The sequence below is a fragment of the Phyllobates terribilis genome, unplaced genomic scaffold (assembly GCF_046119375.1).
Source record: "Phyllobates terribilis strain yellow unplaced genomic scaffold, ASM4611937v1 Scaffold_8__6_contigs__length_399053987, whole genome shotgun sequence".
In the NCBI taxonomy this organism is placed as follows: Eukaryota; Metazoa; Chordata; class Amphibia; order Anura; family Dendrobatidae; genus Phyllobates; species Phyllobates terribilis.
Genome location: NW_027362768.1, coordinates 367,772,116 through 367,794,853, shown reverse-complemented (window position 1 = coordinate 367,794,853; position 22,738 = coordinate 367,772,116). Strand labels below are relative to the sequence as shown.

At 43.3% G+C, this 22,738-nt stretch overlaps 1 protein-coding gene across 3 annotated transcripts in view; it reads left to right on the top strand.

Moving 5' to 3' along the window:
• CELSR3 (cadherin EGF LAG seven-pass G-type receptor 3) overlaps nucleotides 1–21,218 on the top strand; it is a 137,519-nt gene extending 116,301 nt beyond the window's left edge. Inside the window, exons 16-35 of one of the 3 annotated variants that reach the window (XM_073644901.1) lie at nucleotides 3,027–3,128; nucleotides 3,967–4,061; nucleotides 4,433–4,642; nucleotides 4,929–5,112; nucleotides 6,593–6,742; nucleotides 7,370–7,550; nucleotides 7,830–7,997; nucleotides 8,122–8,248; nucleotides 8,734–8,940; nucleotides 9,155–9,329; nucleotides 9,414–9,526; nucleotides 10,085–10,164; nucleotides 11,969–12,095; nucleotides 13,055–13,174; nucleotides 13,271–13,407; nucleotides 14,043–14,143; nucleotides 15,282–15,455; nucleotides 15,654–15,848; nucleotides 17,265–18,378; nucleotides 19,623–21,218. In XM_073644901.1, the coding sequence (XP_073501002.1) occupies nucleotides 3,027–3,128; nucleotides 3,967–4,061; nucleotides 4,433–4,642; nucleotides 4,929–5,112; nucleotides 6,593–6,742; nucleotides 7,370–7,550; nucleotides 7,830–7,997; nucleotides 8,122–8,248; nucleotides 8,734–8,940; nucleotides 9,155–9,329; nucleotides 9,414–9,526; nucleotides 10,085–10,164; nucleotides 11,969–12,095; nucleotides 13,055–13,174; nucleotides 13,271–13,407; nucleotides 14,043–14,143; nucleotides 15,282–15,455; nucleotides 15,654–15,848; nucleotides 17,265–18,378; nucleotides 19,623–19,650 (3,788 nt within the window). In that variant the 3' untranslated portion in view covers nucleotides 19,651–21,218. Of the gene's footprint in view, nucleotides 1–3,026; nucleotides 3,129–3,966; nucleotides 4,062–4,432; nucleotides 4,643–4,928; nucleotides 5,113–6,592; nucleotides 6,743–7,369; nucleotides 7,551–7,829; nucleotides 8,040–8,121; nucleotides 8,249–8,733; nucleotides 8,941–9,154; nucleotides 9,330–9,413; nucleotides 9,527–10,084; nucleotides 10,165–11,968; nucleotides 12,096–13,054; nucleotides 13,175–13,270; nucleotides 13,408–14,042; nucleotides 14,144–15,281; nucleotides 15,456–15,653; nucleotides 15,849–17,264; nucleotides 18,379–19,622 lie in introns of those variants that run through there. The other 2 variants (XM_073644900.1, XM_073644902.1) reach the window with 2 other exon arrangements.
• The last annotated feature ends 1,520 nt before the right edge of the window (nucleotides 21,219–22,738 follow it).

The following is a 22,738-nucleotide window of genomic DNA, read 5'->3' as shown; positions in this document are numbered from 1 at the left end:
TAGTTGTTCAGGGGAAGGATACAAAAAGCTGTCTCAGAGATTTAACCTGTCAGTTTCCACTGTGAGCAACATAGTAAGGAAATGGAAGAACACAGGGACAGTTCTTGTTAAGGCCAGAAGTGGCAGGCCAAGAAAAACATCAGAAAGGCAGAGAAGAAGAATGGTGAGATCAGTCAAGGACAATCCTCAGACCATCTCCAGAGAGCTGCAGCATCAACTTTCTGCAGATGGTGTCACTGTGCATCAGTCAACTATACAACGCACTTTGCACAAGGAGAAGCTATATAGGATAGTGATGCGAAAGAAGCCGTTTCTGCAAGCACGCCACAAACAGAGTCGGCTGAGGTATGCAAAAGCACATTTGGAGAAGCCAATTTCTTTTTGGAAGAAGGTCCTGTGGACTGATGAAACCAAGATTGAGTTGTTTGGTCATACAAAAAGGCGTCATGCATGGCGGCAAAAAAACACAGCATTCCAAGAAAAACACTTGCTACCCACAGTAAAATTTGGTGGAGGTTCCATCATGCTTTGGGGCTGTGTGGCCAATGCCGGCTCCGGGAATCTTGTTAAAGTTGAGGGACGCATGGATTCCACTCAGTATCAGCAGATTCTTGACAATAATGTTCAAGAATCAGTGATAAAGTTGAAGTTACGCAGGGGATGGATCTTTCAGCAAGACAATGATCCAAAACACCGCTCCAAATCTACTCAGGCATTCATGCAGAGGAACAATTACAATGTTCTGGAATGGCCATCCCAGTCCCCAGACCTGAATATCATTGAACATCTGTGGGATCATTTGAAGAGGCTGTCCATGCTCGGCGACCATCAAACTTAACTGAACTGGAATTGTTTTGTAAAGAGGAATGGTCAAAAATACCTTCATCCAGGATCCAGGAACTCATTAAAAGCTACAGGAAGCGACTAGAGGCTGTTATTTTTGCAAAAGGAGGATCTACTAAATATTACTGTCACTTTTCTGGTGAGGTGCCCATACTTATGCACCTGTCAAATTTTGTTTGAATGCAGATTGCACATTTTCTGTTAGTACAATAAACCTCATTTCAAGGCAGAAACATTACTGTATCCAACAGTTATTACATATATCAAACTGAAATAGCTGTTGCAAAAACACCAATTTTTATAAAAAATTAAGCTTAAGATTAATAGGGGTGCCCAAACTTTTTCATATAACTGTATATATTATATCACCTTAGTATGCCGTGTAGTGAGCAGACATACTGGAACATACCTGCAAAATGTCATGCTTAACATGAACAAAGGTTAATGTGATGGTCACTGCATCTCTCCATAGATTCTGAAAGGTAAATGCGCCTGCTTATGTTTAGGAAGGGGGCTGCATCAGACTGCATTTTGCTCTAGATGGTGCATGCATCATTTGCAGAAGTGCAAACCTTCATTGCAGTTTTGGTAACTATTCATGAACCATGGAGATGTCTTTCCAGATAGGAGTGTACTGCGGTGCATGACATTATTGCAGGACAGGGACACGTATGAAGCTGTCAGGACAATTTCACTACAGAAAGTAGCACTGCAGCAGTTTATTTCATAGCACAGCAATGAAAATTCTGCATGTCTTGCAGCAATACGATGCGACAGCACTGAGAAATCAAGCTTTAAAGCCACATGCAAATTAGCCTAGACCATGTCAATGCACTCTGAGTGTTTACAGCACGCCCCCAATGCACATCTAGGCTAATTTGCATGTGGATTCCAAGGTTGATTTCTCAGTGCTGTCGCATCAGATTATCATTGTTATTGCTGTACTACAAGTAATAATAATCTTTTTATTTATATTGCGCCAACATATTCCGCAGCGCTTTACAATTCAGACAATTTACAGACATTATCGGCGCTGTCCCCATTGGGGCTCACAATCTACATTCCCTATCAGTATGTCTTTGGAGTGTGGGAGGGAACCCACGCAAACACAGGGAGAACATACAAACTCCTTGCAGATGTTGGTCCTTGGTGGGATTTGAACCCAGGACCCCAGCGCTGCAAGGCTGCAGTGCTAGTGAAATAGATCAGACATGCAGTAAAAAGTGCAGCTGTCATATCTGCAATCTATGGGGCCTCGGGGTGCGGTATAACTAAGGAAGGAGATGCTCTTTGTAGGCAAGAAAAGAGTTTTTCAATACATGTAAGTATCTTACAATAGTTGACACTTACTCCTTACCCCATCGGATTGAAATACAAAGGTCCTATGAGAAGATTTTGGATTCCCCCTCCTATAATAAAAGTGCATTGATTACAACGTGCAGAGTTTAATTGTGCGTATAAGTCAGCGTATGACTCGGGAGAGTGCTGTACTCGCTCCAATGTTATACTATGGAGCAGTGCCGATTAGCATTTATTTTCTCATGCCGAGTCAGCGTGAGATAAAAATTGCTACTTGCTGTGATTGGCGACTTATGTCAGACGGCACGCACCCATACAAGTCTATGGGTGCGTGGAAAACATCGGACTGCACTCGGATGTCACACGAGTGCAGTGCGATTCCCTTCGACGCCGGCAACAAAGGAGATGGAGAAATTAATTTCTCTGTCCCCTCCGCAGCTGTGCTGCAATGCTTTCTTGCGAGAGGAACAGAGCACAGAGCACTGACACTCGGCTGCCTCTCGCAGCAGAGCAGGAGCCGAATGTCATTAGTATGTTGCTTCCAATGATCTCATATCGGATGCTATATGCTAATGTGACCCCGGCCTAAATGTAAGAAAGGGGGTGCCCGACCTGAGACCCTCCTGTATATTAGCTAGTGTCTCTGTAAATAACAGCTCTCACCAAATGATTGCCATGGCTTAAATTGGATATTTATGGAGGTATTTAAGGAGCAGTGCCCATGGAAATACCAGCTGGTCAGTCGGGGTCCTGCTTAATGGGGATGTCCGAAATGGTGCCAAGTATGTGAAATGTTAATAATAGATACATAGTCTTGCAGTATAAGGGGGTGGGGGTTGTTTTTTGCAGTCTCGTGTTTTTCCTAATTTCCTTCTACTCTGCAGTTATTTATGACGGATGTCCAAAAACATTAACTTCAGGCGTTTGGTGGCCCAGGACCAAGTTTGGCCTCCCTGCTGCTGTTCCCTGTCCAAAAGGCTCGCTAGGTAAGTAATATAATGGGACTGCGCTCGCACGAATGCTGCAAGCTGTCATGTCATCTCATCACCCACGAGCCGACTGAAATCCTGCCACCCCAATAAGCATGCTCTCATCAGACAGATTGCTCCAAATCAGCCGCACTCCAAATATTTCTAGAATTATGCCAGGCGCTTAGCTGAGAGTCATTAAACATTGCCGCTAGCTGCCCACCTTGTTTATCCCCTGCCTGTCACTCAGGGAGGCCTGCTGGCTTATCATTGCTCCAATATGTCAGGCGCCAGGTAAAGCCTGATCCTTCCACCCAATAACCATATTTACACTCTCCATACACTATGTATCTACTTAATAATGAATATTATCCAGCGAGTTCCCCCAGCCCATAACATTGTATGAATGCAAATCGTGTCCATCTGATTAATCCATCAGTTGATTTTGGTTTTTCACGTTTTTTTTTCTTGCCGTGCTTTGTCTGTACATCGTGTGTGCACTCGGGGTTATAATGTGGTTTTAATGCTGTTATTCCCTTGTTTTATCCTCGGCCACGTGCCCCTTTTCCTTTCTGTCACACAGGTGTGAGGGGCTCAGGTGAGGATTTTGAGTTGACCCCTTGGCCCCTTTCTGTGCTTGCTTTATGTGACTTGACCCCCCAATAATATCCTCTGCATCCAGCTCCTCTGCCTGACCGGCCGTGCCTGCACCGTGATCCCGGCTGCCTGCACCAATTCTGTAATAAACTGCCCCAAACTGAATGCCAGCTCATGCCCAGAATGCCGCCTGCTGTATGTTATTTCTTGCACAATCTCCTTTTTAATGTCGCCCAGATAATGTATGTTTTACTGGCAGGAGCGGCCATACGACACTGTGACGATGTGAAGGGTTGGGTTGAACCGGACCTGTTTAACTGTACGTCTCCGGCGTATACGGAATTATCCGCATTGGTAAGAAATGGAGAAAAAATTATACAATTTTATGGTTCTGTGAACTTGCAGTTTGTCTACTGTTCTCTGTTATCAGCAAGAAGAATAGCAGACTGCTGAATTTGCTAAATGTTGTGTCCTGTGTATTTACCGTGCACTTTAGAGGGGTTATCTGTTGCAGTTCGGAGCCGTTTCCTTCCTTATCGGATGGGACGTGTGCACGGTACCTGCCCGTCATGCGTTGTTGATGTGTTGTAATGTCATTGGAGCTGCACATTTCTAGTGCGGACGTGCGCAGCTCCAGACTGCAGCAGATAGCCCCTTTACATCATATACTTCATTCGCAAGGAATCTGACATCTAAAGAGACCAGATATTTTATTCTCCCCAAAGCTGGATGGTTTAGAGAGAAACGAGACTGAACTGAATACGATAGAGTCCAAGAAACTGTCCCTACGCCTCCGCTCTGTGACTGACCACATGGATCAGTATTTCGGGAACGACGTCTACATCACCTTCCGCTTGCTGTCCCTGCTGATGCAATTTGAGAACAGGCAGGAAGGGTTTGGACTAACGGCCACACAAGACGCCCAGTTCACGGAGGTGAGATGGTGTTATATCTCGCCATGCAATGCACAGACATCCAGTTTAAAACTAACAAACAAATATCAGAATTTTGAATTCAGCTCTGGATGTGAGTAGAGTATTGAGTATACCACATAGGCTGAGTTTTTCAAGGATGTTTTGGAGCAGAAACTGAGCAGAAATTCTCCAAATCTCAAAACTCCTTGGAATTCTGCTGCAAAAACTCCGTATTGAAAAAGACTCCGTGTGCACGTACCCGTATACTGTGTATTGTAATAGCCTTCGTGGTTCTGTTTTCTCCTAGAACCTTCTCCGGACGGGAAGTTCAATCTTAAGTCTGAATAACAAGGAGCATTGGGAAACGCTCCTGCAGAATGATCGTGGCAGCGCCGGCCTCATGGATCTGTTTCAGGAATATGCCAGCACCCTGGCCAGGAACATGAAGCTCACCTATCTGAACCCGGTGGGCCTTGTGACCCCAAACATTAGTGAGTATCAGCAGTGACGAACAATTATATATATTGCAGTCTGACTTACACAGAGGTATAACTGCTCGGTTTTTATATTCCCATTGTTCTTTTTTCTCTCCCTTTGATTCCATGTTGCATTCATAGAATTAATGGACCACCCCAGTGATTTTTATTTTTCACTCTGTTAGGAATCAAGTGGGTATGTGCACAGTAATATACTCACCGGTTGCCGTCTTCTACGTTTTTCAGTGACGCTCCGGTCCGTTCCAGCATCACGTGACAAATCAAATAGCATTTCTGTCACCTTCTCAATGTAAGTCTATGAGACAAGGCTAGAGAGCTTCGTTCTGAGTCTCATAGACTTGCGTTGAAAAAAAAAAAAAAATCTCCGCTTTATACATCAGTCGCTATGTGGTTCGGCAGGTCCCAAATGCAGTCACTGTAGGGGAAATTAAAAAAAAATACCAAAGTGTTCAAAGTTAACGGGCTATTACCTTAATTGATGGTTATCCCCTAATACTAATCACTGGGGGCCCTACCTCAACCCCAGCGATTCTGAAGCCCATCTTGAGTGGAGCTCAGGTGTGTACGCTCGACCTCCGCTCCGTCCATTCTCTGGCAGCCCATAGAGAACGAATAGAGTGGTGGTCGAGCGTGCATCGAGCCTTGTTCCTGGGATGCAGATTATCATTACTTCCCCAGCAGTCGGATCCCAAACAATAAGAAAGTTATAGATAGGGAATAACTTTCAATTCAGGGAATACTCCTTTAATGTAGCATTTTATAAAAAAAACATTAAAGAGGTTCCAATGAAAAGCAGACCAAAGTATCGCATTGCTGTCACCCTTAGTGATCTTCTGTAATTTGTCGGTGAAGTTGACAGCTTTTTGATTTCCTGCAGTAATAAAGAAGCATTACACCCCTCATTGATATCAGTGGGCTGTCCATGTAATGCACTGACACACTTTTTTTTTAATCAATTGCCCCCTTTAATAATAGCAGGATGCACTAGAGGAGAGTCGTGAGGCTGCTCTTCCTGTCCAAGTGTTCTTAGAAACTTTCCATTAACTTTCTAGCATAAACTATATGAGTAAATGGCAAAAAAATGGGTATAGATTCCAGTGAGAATCCTTGGCCGCATTTCTGACCTTTTACTAACATTTTTGAGAGATGATCTAATTGGCGAAGCAACTCAATAAGAAGGTTCATTAAGTCCACCGCCGACTGGCAGGAAGGTGTCTGTCCCCGAATCCCTGACGCCTGAGGAATCTGCCAAGTGGCGTGAACGTCAGCACATCTGACACTTTTGTAGCCGCTTTCTTAGAGGAGGAAGAAATGTGAATTAAATGTGATTATTTCGGTTTCTTGGCCGCTCGCTCCCAGCTTCGTTGTCTGGAGATATTGCGGGTTTGCAATTATTGCTAGACATTCATCACAGACTCAACCAGATTGTGTACAGCAGCTCCTGAGACTCTGCTTCTTCCTTTCCTTGTGACAGTTGTTAATATCGAGCGAGTGGATAATCAGATCCCGCCAAGAAGACATTTTCCCAGGTATCACAGCAGTCTTTTTCGGGGTCAGATTTCCTGGGATCCTCACTCTCATGTGGTGCTGCCGGCCTCGGTCCTTAAGCCGCCCAAACTAGAAGGTAATGTGACAATATAATGAGTCTGCAACTCTTATGTATATTCTGTATATGCCGTCTATACATAACCAGCATTACTGAATTTCCTGCTCAACCAATCAGATTCCTGCTCACAATTTTAGAGGGGCACTTGAAATTGAAAGATGTAGTCGGAAGCTGTGGTTGATATTGGCCATTTTTGATAAAAGAGATCATAACCATAAAGAATAACCAACGACAATGCTGGGTGACAACCAATATGACCGCCAGTACAGCTCCCACGAGTTGTCAGCTAGCTTTCTCAGATTTTGGCTGCAAATCCTACACCGTGACTTTGGCCACAACATGTCACATATCCAAAGATCGCACCATGGCGATGCTATATTGCCCTGTACTGAAAATACACGTGGACATGTTGTGCCCTGCTACGACTCTGGCAAGCAAGTCTCAAGAAATCCAAACCTGCTGGACTCTTTGCGATTTGGATGTTGGCGTTTGCTGCCATTTGTGGGTCGATACGTGACCAAATTCATTGACACGATGTAGCATCACCATAGTGCAGTGTATAGCCATGCTACATGTGTGACAGCCAAAGCCGCCATGTAGCCCCACAAGAGAACTTGTATGTTAAAGAGATTATTTTTTTTTTAGTGCCACCCACAGTTGGGCCATCTCCAACCAGCCCTGAGAGCAACATAACCACAGCAGCACCTCCATCAAAAAGAGTCATCCCAGAGCCGGAGCCCGCGCCAACCATACTGGTTCTCATCGTGTACCGCACCCTGGGCGACCTATTGCCAGCACGTTACAACACAGAGAGAAGAAGTCTCAGGTGAGCCCCCAATATGTAAAACTGTTCTGATTATCGCTTGTTAATGCCGCCCCCTCATTGGCGCCTTCTTTAACTCCTTCCTTCCTGGACTGCTCAGCTTTTTATAGATTTCAGCGCAAGCTCTTTAATACTGGAAAGCATGCATTATGTTATCAGCAAATGTTCCAAAACTACAACCTCAAGCTGAAACGATGGGAGTTCTAGGTTCACTAAACCCGGCAAGTCACATGATAAATAGCATGCAAAGTTTGTTTCTTTTTTTTTTTTTTTTTTGCAAAGGATCCACAAGAATCCGGTGATAAATACTCCCATCATTAGTGTGTCCGTTCTCCGAAACCAGACCTTTATCCATGGGGATCTGGAGACAGCGCTGATAATAGACTTTCAACTGCTGGAAACTGTGAACAGAAGCAAACCCGTCTGTGTCCAGTGGAATCACACAACCCAGTACGACCCCTCCTCTATATACAGTCTACATATATACTGCATGTACGCATGATATGTGATAGATAGATAGATATTATATTAGGTGGATCTATTTCTTTTACACCTTTGTATCTTACATTTTCAGAGTAGATCGTCCCGGGAGCTGGACGGCTAAGGACTGTGAGCTGATCTTCAGGAACACCACACATGTGCGCTGCCAGTGCTCCCGCTTTGGTAGTTTTGGAGTCCTTATGGATGGTTCCCATCGAGAGGTAAATGTGCTGAATGTTCTTTCTTCTCACCTCCCTGATGCTCATTATTATACATGACATTTCTAATCCCTATATGAATATAACATTGCTATACCCCAGAATAAGAAGAGTAATAGATTTAATAGCCAAAGGGGAGCTGACTATATGGTCTGCAGTGGTGGTGTATATGTCAACATGCCCTGCTATTATCTATAGTTATAGCAACATTATGAGTGATTTGGGGTCTGGAAGTGCTATCTGTGTAACATTTGTATGTTCTCCATTTTATCGTGCAATTTTACTATCTGGACTGATTGTCCCCAATGGCAAGAAAATGTATTGTATGTACTCTCATATTACTATTATTATAATGGACATCGATGACTTCATGGACCTGATTACATCTATAATATCATTCATCTGGCAGGGTTATACGGCCAAGACACTTCTCTGTAGCTTGTGCATTGCCTCATTGTATGATATGTGTCTTTCTTTCAATAAAACAGCAATTGGAGGGCGATCTGGAGAGCTTGGCCGTCGTCTCTTACACCTGCGTGTCCATCTCGCTGGCGGCTCTTCTGTCTACATTTGCGATCTTGACGTCTCTGAAGGGGGTGAAATCCAACACGAGGGGGATCCACTCTAATATCGCCACTGCTCTTTTCTTCTCTGAAGTTGTGTTTCTACTGGGCATCAACAGCACAGAAAACGAGGTAAGAGAGTAGATAGTGAAGGGGTATTCTGGTAAGAAAAGGGATCGGTGGAGGGGAGACCGCTGAGACCCCAACCTGTCGTAAGAACCGGCAATCGGGAACTGTCCTCAGCTGCTGATCGCAGCTTTCCTGACTGTCCAATAGAGATTGAATGGAGTGATGTGGCACAACTTCCACATGAATGAATTATGGTATTTCTTTGTCTTTCTCCCAGTTCCTCTGCACCGTGATCGCCATCCTGCTTCACTATTTCTTCTTGTCCACGTTTGCCTGGCTATTTGTGGATGGACTCCATATATACCGCATGCAGACAGAAGTCAGGAACGTGAACTATGGAGCCATGAGGTTTTACCACGCCATTGGTTGGGGTGTTCCAGCCATTATTACAGGTACATATCTTATGACATCAGGCTCACGTCGGTCTATCGAGCCCTAGATTTGTAGCACAAAGCATAATAAATGTCTTTCCGCAGGTTTGGCGGTGGGACTGGACCCCGAAGGTTACGGAAACCCAGACTTTTGCTGGATCTCGATCCATGATAAACTTGTGTGGAGTTTTGCTGGACCGGTTGCTATTGTCATAGTGGTAAATATTCTTCTTTTACAAGTAGCCATTAAAGGATGAGCAGATGTATTTTTTCCCATCTCCTGGTTTATCCCATCATTCATTCCATCTCCATGATATACATTTATTCTGGAAGTTCAACAAATCAGCAGTTACAAAGGAATTGCGGCATCTTGGGCAAAACATCGGAGGATATTCTCCAAATTCACTTATTTTTCCAAAATCCCAAAAGAAGGAAGAGAAACAATAACCTATAAAGTTGCTAAAACCGGGAAACTGGTCACTGCTCCCCACAAGATCAACGTATTTTTCTCCTTAAATACTCAGTACTGCTGTGAACCTTGTTCCTCTCGCTAGCTGCCTGGGATCTCCCTATAACCTTCATTCTTATCCTAACCTCATGCCTTATTACTGTTGTGTCTACACTAATGGACTGGTCACTGCCTCCTACAAAGTCAGCATCATCTTCTCCTTCTGCTGTGAACTTTCCTGTGATCAAGTCTGCTCTAATCCTCACTTCCTCTCGCTCTTGAGCAGGATTTTACACGCTATTGATTGCTTTTTTATGATTGGTTTCAGATTAATGGCGTTATGTTCCTCATGGTGGCCAAACTTGCCTGCTCCCCCGGACAGAAAGAAACAAAGAAAAAATCTGTGCTGTAAGTGTATCCGGAGCTTTCTCTATATATCAAACTATGTTATGCTCAACTTAAAGAAAAACTCCAGGCCAAGCTGTTATACTGCGCTATGGCTAGTGCAGGGCCTAAGGGGACGGAGCACGACCGGGATTTTCTCCTTGGTGTCATGCTCAGCCCCTCAGACCCTGCACTGATTATAAGGCCTCATTCACACATCAGTGATTTTCTCGTACGCGTTTTATCAGTGTTTTTTTTTTTTATCAGAGATTGGTCAGTGCATCATTTTTTACCATCAGAGTTGGTTAAAGTTTCATCAGATTTTCTCAGATGAGAAAAATAAAAAAGTTTCCTATCAGACTCATTGACTTGCTTTGGCAACTTTGATCTAAAACTTGGATCAAAATTGGACATTTCTCTGCGATTTGTCGCAAAAAAAATCACTGACATGTGAACGGCCCCATTCACTATTATAGGTACGAATGCTATCTGTAAAAACACGCTAAAAACAGACGTGTGAATGAGGCCTTACGTAGGGTATCCGTTTTTGCCTGGAGTGTTTTTCTAACTACCTGGTGATCAGACTTTTCCAGTATTGTTTATTATGATAAAAGTGACAGTGAAATACATTATAGGAGTGGTTTATTTAGAAGTGGACGGGGCCCAAAGTTTAGGAAACTTTCTTTAATATCTTGTAGTATAGAACGAGGAGTATTTAGAGTATTGTATCAGGCAGAAATTGGAATTGAACACAGAAATATGGAGCCGCTATAAGTTACTTTTCAATACTGAATATTTTTTGGCCACAAGATATTATAAGCAAACTTTTTTTTGGGGGGTGACAGGGGCAATGAAGGTAAGATCTCAGGATAGATAAGACAGGGCAATTCTAAAATCGGCAGAAGATGATGTGGAAGTGTAAGCAGAAGAATGTCAGTAATGCGGTCTGACGGATGACTACCTCATTACAACAGCTTTCCCTCATTAAAGGGGTATTCCCATCGCTAATATATGCTATCACACAATGATTGCTGGGGGCCGACTTTAAGAACCCCTATTGATTGTCAGAGTGACGGAGCCGCTCTACTTTTCTGATGCACCCCTATCACAGTTTTTCCTTGTGCACAGGGACATTCCCAGACACCCACCGCAGCACCGCTCCATTCATGTAGCCTAAATATCCTACACAGACAGGTGGCCGGAGCCGCTGCTGTGCCGCAAAAAAAACTGTGAAGGGTGCGCAGTGCGGAAGCAGCGATGTTGTCCTTGATCGGTGGGCTTCCAAGAGGTCGGACCCCCGTATTCCAGCGACATGCAGAATGGGAAAACTTATTTTAGGACCTGTAGAGAATTTTAGATCCCCTATAAATGTGGCATGCTGTAGCGATTGCAGGGGAGCTTTGTGAACTTTTTGTTACTCATCTCATTGTAAAACCACTAGTCAGCTCCCCCCTGGCTGATAACAGAAAACAATAGATTACATTCATTCATAAAAAAGACCCTTTAGGGTTAAGGTCCGTTTACACCAGCTGACATTGCAGTGTTACACGAGTGCTGATCAGTGGTCGTTTAGAAGCCTGTTCACACAAGCAGACCACGCTTCAGATGAACACTGAACGATCCTGTGCAACCAGTGTAAGCACAGAGTGACGTAATATGGGGGTGTAATGTGACTATGGCGTCCTCCTCCCTCGGTGCCCCTTGTACATGTATGCATGCTGCAGATTGTGCCCCTTGTATATGGAATACATGATGGATGTATTGCTGTTCTCTTTCCTGGTGTAATCTCCATGTCTGTGCTCTGCTGCTTCTTCCTGTCTCCCTGTAGCATGACTATACGGAGCTCCTTCATTCTCCTCCTGTTTATCAGCACTGCCTGGCTATTCGGTCTGCTGGCTGTAAATCACAGCATTCTGGCCTTTCACTACCTCTATGTTCTCCTCTGCAGTCTGCAGGTAAAATCACTTCCTACGCCTCTGGGCAATGGTTCCTTTCCGGGACAGATCTGTATCTGATCGTGCTCGTCTCTTGTACGATATAAGGTTTATATAATATTACAAAGCTTCTCCTCCCTTTACAATGTTAATACACGGACAGTACATGGATTGCACACTGATGTCATCCGTGTGCTGCCAGTGATTTTCGTGGACCTATAGATTTGTATGGATGGTTTTTATCCATAATTTGGATCAAATATGGACGTCTTCGTCATTATGCAGACCAAACAGTCCGCAAAAAAACAAGGCCATGTTAACAGCCACATAGACTATAATGGGTACCTGTTCTATCTGTGAAAAAAACTGATTATACTGGTACATAAAACACAGACGTCTGATTGAGGCCTTAGTGCATGGCTGATAGGAGCCAATCAACTATATAGAGGGACCAAATATTATAAGCGATGAGAACCTGCATATATGACACCCCAAGGAAGAACTCAGCAATTGGGAGGTTATAAAAAATGCCAGGTTTGATTATAGAAGCCCCCGTAAAATTGAATGTCCCTGTAGTATGCCACCTACTGTTCATTATGATCCCATTATGCCCCCATTTCTTATATGTTCTCCCTCCACGTCATATCCTATCTTTGTAGTCTGACTATGACTCTCTGTGCCGCCGTTCTGCCTACATATCCTTTATATATACTAAATACCATCATTTTATTACTGTGCTCTCATGTGTCCCATGTACAACTACTGTTTCTCTCCGTATATACTGTATACTATGACCATCTCTTATATACCCTAACATATCACCACATGACATTACAGTACCCAATGTCTCGCATTTCTACCATTAGTGCACCTGCGCCCTGGATAGCATGGTGCCCCATATTCCAGCACTCGATCCTAAATGCCTCTTACTCCCACAGTTGCATTATGCTCATACTAAGTCTTGTCTGATGCCCCCACAGGGTTTGGCGGTGCTGGTTCTTTTCTGCGTACTCAATGAAGAAGTCCAAGAAGGTTGGAAAATTGTATGTCTTGGCAAGAAGGGTCAGGGAGAGGAGTCATCCAGACAAGCTCCGATGGGGGTAATGGACTGTGATTGTTTTCCGGTGTGCGGTTGTTAGTAGCATCCATCGTGAGATATACTATATACGGTATAAACCTTGTTTCTTTTCTTGCAGGGTCCTAATGCTTACAATAATACGGCCTTATTTGAGGAGAGCGGTCTGATCAGGATCACTTTAGGAGCGTCCACAGTGTCGTCGGTCAGCAGCGTGCGCACCGCACGTACCCACTCCAGTCACAGAGCCTATCTCAGGTAGACCGCCGATTTATTACGGACTCTGAGCCCTTTTATTTGTAGAAAAATCTGATGGTCCAGCGTTGGATGCATTGTGACCTGGTGTGACTGCTGCCGTGCCTCCCCTTCTTTACTTTCATTCGAGTCGTGGATATGCAGCTTATCGGCCACAGACAGGCGCTACAACCCTAGTAACCAGTCTGTCTTAGAATATCTCAGTTCATCATGGGACTGAAGGCAGAAAAAGAATTATACTATTTCACCGAGGCTTTTCCGTACTTTGTGCATTAATAATTAGGATTTGCTAAAATTATGAAAGTATTGAAACTTTCTGTTGGGTATTTGTGATGAGTAGTTTTTAGAAAACTATAAGAACCCATTTTCAAATACCCTAATAGGATGGAGTTTTACACTCAGAGCCTTCATGACGGAGGACCTGGCACATCTAGGTATTACATGGGCAGTCCATTCATTTCTGTTAGAGCTGCGTAATGCTTCACTATACCTGTGGTGGCGCTGCAGGGAAATTGAACACTCACTGCTATGGTCCTCGGTATGCAGCTGGTCAATGAGGATCCTAGGAGAGGTCAATGAGGATCATAGGAGATGGAGCCCTGTAAGTCCTGACGTTGACCTTGTTGATTCTTTTGCAGAGAAAACATTGCAGCTCGACAGGGACCCGCCAAAGACCATAGTCATCACTCTGGTCCTACTGACCTAGACATGGCAATGTTTCATCGAGATGCTGGAGGAGGTAAGGAGATATGCTAAAGGGTTTTTCCAGGACTATAATATTGATTATCCTTAGAATAGATCATTAAGAGAATGAATCAAATAGATTCTCAGGACCCCAGTGAAGCCCTGCAAAACTTCTCCTACCTGCCGACATTCATTCTGACTGGTAGGTCCAGCACAACATCATTGTTGATGATGCACATATGACTTTGTACCAAGCAATGTGAACTGAGGTCTAAGATGGTAGACATGCAAGAAATAGGAGCATGTTCACACTAGCAAAAAGAAGCAAAACCTACAAAAGACAAAAATATATCTCATACCCTACCATCATTATATATAAATGTAAAGCAAAGTTGCATAATAAATATAGGGTACTTAGTGAACTATTTTTGATCAAAAAAAGTATACAAGCCGTCCCACCAGCGGCAAGGTGACCCTAAATTGGGACGGTACCTATACTGCCTATATTAAAAACCTTACTGTATATCAAAGTTGAAGTAATGCATATAAAAGGGTAGACAAATATATGACTTTGTGCCAGGTCTTCTAAGCAGAAGAGGAGCCAGGGGGCCGGTAGGTAGGATTAGTTTCAGAGGGTTCGGGGCCTGTAGTCGCTGGGACCAGGATTCTGAAAATCTATATGATCAACTCTTGTCATAAATATCAGATTCAGGGGTCTGACGCCCGACACCCCCAACAATCAGCTGTTTGAAGCTCCGGACAGATGTAAACAGTGTATGGAACTAGAACTGCACAGCTCCATATATTATGTTGTGGCCACTATCAGGTACTGCAGCTGGGTCCCATTCACTTCAAAAGGAGCTGAGCTGCAGTACCTAAGAACAGCCACTACACAATGTATGGCTCCGTAGACTGTTTGCACCCAGCCAGAGCTGCAAACAGCTAATTGGTGGGGTTAGTGGAAGTTGCACCCTCACCAATATGATATTGATGACAACAGTTTAAAATTCCTGGAAATAACCTTTAAATGAGTCTTGCCTTCTAATTATTAGATTGTATTGATGGAAAGGTGTTACCAGGTGCCCCCATTCATATCTTATACCTACCCTAACAGTACAGGTTCTGCCATTTACCCTGTGTATATTCTGGTCTTATTGCAAACATTAAGGGTGAATAATATTTTCTCTCTCTAGAACAAGACTCCGACTCGGACAGCGACCTGTCATTGGATGAGGAGCGCAGCCTATCTATCCCATCATCCGAAAGTGAAGAAAATGTCCGTCCCCGCAGCAGGTTCCAGCGGCAGTTCAAGAGAGCAGCTCACAGCGAAAGACTCCTCACCAACCCATCAAATCACAGCCCTAAAGGTGACGCAGCGGCCCCCACATCGTGCAATGTATTATGGGTCTCGGAAAGCGAGTGCAGTGTTTAATAAAGATGGTGTCCATATTGCAATGAAACCTACATGTATAACCCCTTCATATCCCCAGGACTCGGCCTGTACGGAGCAGGCAGTATCTCCAGTAACAGTACAACACATGACAGACACATCTCTTTCCTTACAGATATGGATGGCAATGACCTGATGTCGTATTGGCCGGCCCTGGGAGACACTGAGGGGCCGCCAAACTCATTGCAGAAATGGGGGTCTGAAAGGAAACTTGGTATTGATCTCAATAAAGACGCGGCTAACAATAACCAGCCAGACCTGACCAGCGGGGATGAAAACTCCCTCACACACTCTCATAGGCAGAGAAAAGGTGACTGAAATGAGGCAACATACCATAATTAACTTACACAATTGTTTCAAATGTCTATGCATATTTAGGGTGATATAGTCATTAAAAGGACTGTCCTGTCTCAAGAAACCCTTTTCATACACTTTACAGAGAAAAAAAATTAGGCCTTACATCTTAATCATTGAATTCAGTTTTCTCCTTCAGTCCCATTGTCCCCGATGCTGAGAAGCAGAAGGCATAAAAGTCACCAACGCGTAACTACAGAGTCCAGACCTCCTCTGGTATAACATAAACACAAACACTGCGCCCCCACACAGCTTCATGGCCAAGCAGCTGCATGCAGCCGTACATCACCAAGCACAATGCCAAGCGTCAGATGCAGTGGTGTAAAGCCGCCACCACTGGACTCTGGAGGAGACCTGTTCTGTGCAGTGAAGAATCACACTTCTCTATCTGCATTGGATGGAGGAGTCTGGGTCTGGTGATTCCAGAAGAACATTACCCCCTGACTGTATTGTGCCCGCTGTACAGGTGGTGGAGGATAATGCTATGGGCTTCTTTTCAGGGGTCGGCTTTGTGCCCTTCGTTCCATTGAAGACATTGTGGACAATTGTAGTATCCAGCTTTGTGATAACAGTTTGGGGAAGGCCCTTTTCTGTTCCCCATGACTGTGCCCAGTGCACAAGGTCCATAAAGATATGGTTGGGAGCGTTTGGTGGAAGAGCACAACTGGCCGTACTGAGCCCGGACCTCAACCTCATCCAACACCTTTGAGACAAACTAGAACGGAAATTGTGCTCCCGGCCTCTCCCCAACATCAGGGTCTGACCTCACAAATGTTCTTCTGGATGAAGGGGCAAAAATTCCCACAGACGACTCAAAAATCTTGTAGAAAAGCATTCCCAGAAAAGCGGAAGCTGTTATAGACAGGACGAATTCAATATTAATACCTATGGATTTAGAATGGGAGGTTATAAAAGTTCCTATAGGTAGAATGTGGAGGTGTTCAATACTTTTCTCCATATTCTGTAGTATATGTCCATTGAGGGCATAAAAATGTTGTTGAGTATGACAAAGTGTAAATGACTATATAGGGGCTTCTGCCAATAATAATAATTCATCACCAGCCGTTAGAGAAATCATATCTGCTCATCATGGGGCGGCTTCACTACAAGTGGGGGTGGTCCAACCACATTTGGAGGTGGTGACTATATGTATTTTCAGCAGGTGCTTACTGATATATAACTAGATAAAAACCTAAAGTGGAACTAAACTTTTCAAAGTGTGTGTATGTATATATATATTATATAATTTCCTCTGACTGCTCAAGAGACTCTGTGTGCGCTCACAAAGGAGCTCAACACTTCCACTTGCTAAATTGAAAACTTCTGCAAAAAGTTTTCCTAACCTATTTCCTGTTGTATTTTTCCCACCCAGGAATCTTGAAGAATCGACTTCAGTATCCGCAAGGTTTGCCATCCATGGGTAGGATGACAAATGAACTATCATGGTATAAGACCTCCACGTTGGGGCACAGGGCTGTGCCGGCAGCCTCGTATGGCAGAATGTATTCTGGAGCTGGCAGTCTGTCTCAGCCAAACAGCAGATACTCTTCTCGGGAGCAGCTTGACTTGCTGATGAGAAAGCAGATGTCCAGAGAGCAACTGAGTAGGAATAATTCCCGAGAACTTCTGGAAGCTGTACCCAGTAGACATGGGTCTCGAGAACAACTAGATACCATCCACAGTCGACATGGTTCAAGAGAACACCTGGAAATGATTTCCAGTCGACACGGATCAAGAGAACAGCTAGAAAGCATATCAAGCCGACATGGTTCTAGAGAACATTTAGACCAGTCCGACGTGAGAAGCGATATAAGGGATAATCTGCCCAGAAGGCATGCTTCTAGGGAGCATCTGGAAGAGTTACATAGCAGATACGGGTCAAGAGAGCAACTTGACCCAGGGCCAGTAAGGGAGCTGTCTAGTGAATGGGTAAACACCTTGCCAGGTAGGCAAGTTTCTAGAGAGAGAATGGACTCTATATTAAACAGACATCCTTCTAGGGAACAACTAGACCTTCAGTCGAGAAGACAGCCTTCCAGAGAGCAACTAGCATCAAGTAGGAAACTGTCAAGGGAACAACTGGACTTTTTATCAAGAAGGTCTAACTCCAGAGACCACCTGGACACAGTGCCTAGTTCATGTACAGATAACTTAGAACCTCTTTCTAGAAGGCAACCGTCTAGAGAAAATTTGGAAACTCTTTCTAAAAGGCTTCCATCTAGGGACAACCTTGAACTTCTCTCTAGAAGACAACCTTCCAGGGAAAATTTAGACACGGTTCCCAGTCGGCATCCATCCACCGAGCAGCTAGATATCTTATCATCCATCCTAGCTTCATTTAATACATCTGTCCTTTCATCTAATAACTCCGCCCAACAAACAGTGAACCCTTCAGTGCAAAACTCCTCAACCCCATCTATGCTGTGTTCTTCTACACCCCATTCTGCCACGTCGCACAGCATATCTGAAATGTCTGCAGATTCTGAGTAAGTCACATCTATTTATCTGTTGGTGAAAATTCACCAGAACTTTCTCTGATAAAATTATACAAACTTTTGCCGAACATGCACTTTGTAAGGCTGTACAGATGGCTATCAACGTAACCCATGCAGTGACATTAGAGAATGTCACTTTACTGACGGTTGCTGCCACTTTCTTTAGCTGCTTTTCATTGCACTGGAGATAGGGTGGTCTTGCATATTGCAAATGCAGGTAGAATTGCATTAGTCTTGAGCTCAGTGAGGGCGAGACCCTGCCTGTGGGTAGATCAGACCGTTGACCCCTGCTCACTAATGTGTCTGATAATCACATTGTGTATTGGAGCGCCGCAGCTTTGGGATACATTTTGCATGCACCACTTTTAGATAGACATGAGTGAAAGGGTTTCAATCTCCAGATGAAGAATGGAAGCAGTCATTATATACAACACTGAGGTCTTGAAAGTGGTGAAGAATTATAAAACAAAGTACAATAGAAAGTTGCAGAACTTTTCACTATACAGTGATTATTAGGACTTGAGCGGAGCTCATCATGTTATCCCTACTTATACCTCCTGGGACAAGTGCACGATACCTGTCGACCATTAGTACAAGACATGTCCATGATACTTGCCGATTGTGCAATGTCCCGGCAGGTATGAGAAGATGACACGTCATCCATGCCGCTCACCTCTCGAGTAGGTGAGCGGCACCGGAAAATCCTGCAAAGGCTACGTCCACTTTCCCAAACTATTTGTTATGCTTTTAATGGAAAACAAAAACTATAAAACCTACTGCACTTTATAATAGATGTTAAAATGAAAATATCCTACCGTTTTTTATTTTTTCCTGCAGCTGCAAGGCAGACTTATGTGTTTCCATAGTAACAGACAACAAGCAAACAGTAGTCTGATTCTGCAGTCCTATTTAGTGTTTGTTAGGAGAAAGTTAGGGATTGACAAAAGAAAGAGACTGCAAGGCCGCAGGGTTACACCAGAGACTTTGTTTGTTGTCTCTTACCATGAAGACAGCATTGGACCTGTATACACAAAACGATAGGAAATTTTTATTGAAGACTTATTGCAAAGTTGTCTCCTTTTCGATATATGGGGCAAAAATAATGTTAGATTAAAAAATGTAGATTGTCATTATGTGTTATTTACATGAAAGAAATCGAACCCCTTTAATGGTAAGATTCCATTTTGGATTATGGACTGATACTTACTAGTCCCATTTTTTGTCACCTACTTAAGGTTAGTGAGAAATGATGGTCATTCCTGAAAAAAAAAATCCATTGGGACCAGAAGATACTATGGGCAGCCGTGCATGCAAGCACCTGGTTACATATTTGCTAGCAGAGGTCTGTAGTCCACTCGCCCGCTGGCCTGAGACAAGACTGAGCAGAAGGAGGTCGGAAATCTCAGGTAACCATTTACCAACTGCAGTGCCGAAGCCAGGAGGAACATCTACAAGAGCCCACGACCACAACGGGAAGGAAGCGTGGCACCGAGCACTGACGCAACCCAACGCTGTATCTATGTATCGTCCGAAACGCTTGCTGCGGTAGGCTCCTTTAAATAGATGATCATCAGGGGAGGAGAAGTTCACTGAACTGAATGGACATTTTTTTTATACATTTTTCTACGTTTGTAACCAGAGCTAAAAAAGGAGAAAAAAAAAAAAAACACAGAAAATTTTTATCCTTATTTTTAGGAGTAATTTGTCGATATCATTCCAGTGCAGACGCTGTTATTATTGAGGGTTACTTATAAAGGGGATGTCAGAAAGTAGGATTATGCTTGGACTTTCGAGAAAGTAGTGGAAAGTCTGATGGATTAGGAGGAACCTATGACACAGGGTGACAGGGGAAAAATAATGTGTATTGTAATATGATTGTATAAAAAGAAACTATAATGAAAATATCTTATGGTGTCTGGAATTCCTTACAGATGGTAAATTGTATACCGCTTGCCTTTACAGACTGCAGACGGCCATTATGTGGGTTGCACCAAGTTCAAAAATTACTTGAAAAATTTTAAAGGATATGTCCACTATTTCCAGTATTCATATACCGTACATATAAAGTTCAGTCACTTAGTAAACAGATGGAAATGTCCATCTTATAATGATCCTGATTTATATCCTGCTTTAGGCAATATTCCCATGATGAGCTTTTGGCGCACTTTTGACTCTGCGTATTTTTGCTGCAGCGTCTCACAGTTTCGGCAAAGTGGATGGGATTTATAGAAATTTCCTGCCGCTGTTCTTTTTTTTTCACAGCGTAAACTGACCTGCGCTGCGTGTTTCAAATCCGCAGCAGGTAAGTTTCTCTTGTGGGTACACGGGAGTTTTCTGTGCGGATTTTATTAGATGCGAAAAATCTGCAGGTTAAAAAACACACATGCAATTTTAGTGCATTTCCGCAGCATCAAAAACGCATGCAATCCGCACCTAAGTATATCAATAAAGTTTCATCAAAGCCAAATACCAGGAAATATTAAAAAAAATAAAGCACGACACACCAAAAAATAAAATGCAACATCAAAAATGCATGTTAAAAAAATGCACACAAAAAAACAATGAAAAAACGCAAGTTATCTAATTTACTTAATAAGTGCAGAATTTCTGCAGCTTCAAAAACTCATCAAAAGCTCATCATGGGAAAATAGCCTTATATTCCAGAGCTGCACTCACTATTCTGCTGGTGCAGTCACTGTGTACATACATTACATTACTGATCCTGAGTTACATCCTGTATTATACTCCAGAGCTGCACTCACTATTCTGCTGGTGGAGTCACTGTGTACATACATTACATTACTGATCCTTAGTTACATCCTGTATTATACTCCAGAGCTGCACTCACTATTCTGCTGGTGGAGTCACTGTGTACATACATTACATTACTTATCCTGTACTGATCCTGAGTTACATCCTGTATTATACTCCAGAGCTGCGCTCACTATTCTGCTGGTGCGGTCACTGTGTATATACATTACATTACTGATCCTGTACTGATCCTGTGTTACATCCTGTATTATACTCCAGAGCTGCACTCACTATTCTGCTGGTACAGTCACTGTGTACATACATTACATTACTGATCCTGTACTGATCCTGAGTTACATCCTGTATTATACTCCAGAGCTGCACTCACTATTCTGTTGGAGCAGTCACTGTGTACAAACATTACATTACTGATCCTTAGTTACATTCTGTATTATACTCCAGAGCTGCACTCACTATTCTGCTGGTGCAGTCACTGTGTACATACATTACTGATCCTTAGTTACATTCTGTATTATACTCCAGAGCTGCACTCACTATTCTGCTGGTGCAGTCACTGTGTACATACATTACATTACTGATCCTTAGTTACATTCTGTATTATCCTCCAGATCTGCACTCACTATTCTGCTACAGTCACTGTGTACATACATTACATTACTGATCCTTAGTTACATTCTGTATTATACTCCAGAGCTGGATAATACAGGATGTAACTCGGGATCAGTACAGGATCAGTAATGTAATGTATGTACACAGTGACTGCACCAGCAGAATAGTGAGTGCAGCTCTGGAGTATAATACAGGATGTAACGCAGGATCAGTACAAGATCAGTAATGTAATGTACACAGTGACTCCACCAGCAGAATAGCGATTGCAGCTCTGGGGTATAATACAGGATGTAACTCAGAATCAGTAATGTAATGTATGTACACAGTGACTGTACCAGCAGAATAGTGAGCACAGCTCTGGAGTATAATACAGGATATAACTCAGGATCAGTACAGGATCAGTAATGTAATGTATGTACACAGTGACTGCACCAGCAGAATAGTGAGTGCAGCTCTGGAGTATAATACAGGAGGTAACTCAGGATCAGTACAGGATCAGTAATGTAATGTATGTACACAGTGACTGCACCAGCAGAATAGTGAGTGCAGCTCTGGAGTATAATACAGGAGGTAACTCAGGATCAGTACAGGATCAGTAATGTAATGTGTGTACACAGTGACTGCACCAGCAGAATAGTGAGTGCAGCTCTGGGGTATAATACAGGATGTAACTCAGGTTCAGTAATGTAATGTATGTACACAGTGACTGCACCAGCAGAATAGTGAGTGCAGCTCTGGAGTATAATACAGGAGGTAACTCAGGATCAGTAATGTAATGTATGTACACAGTGACTGCACCAGCAGAATAGTGAGTGCAGCTCTGGGGTATAATACAGGATGTAACTGAGAATCAGTACAGGATCAGTAATGTAATGTATGTACACAGTGACTCCACCAGCAGAATAGTGAGTGCAGCTCTGGGGTATAATACAGGATGTAACTCAGGATCAGTAATGTAATGTATGTACAC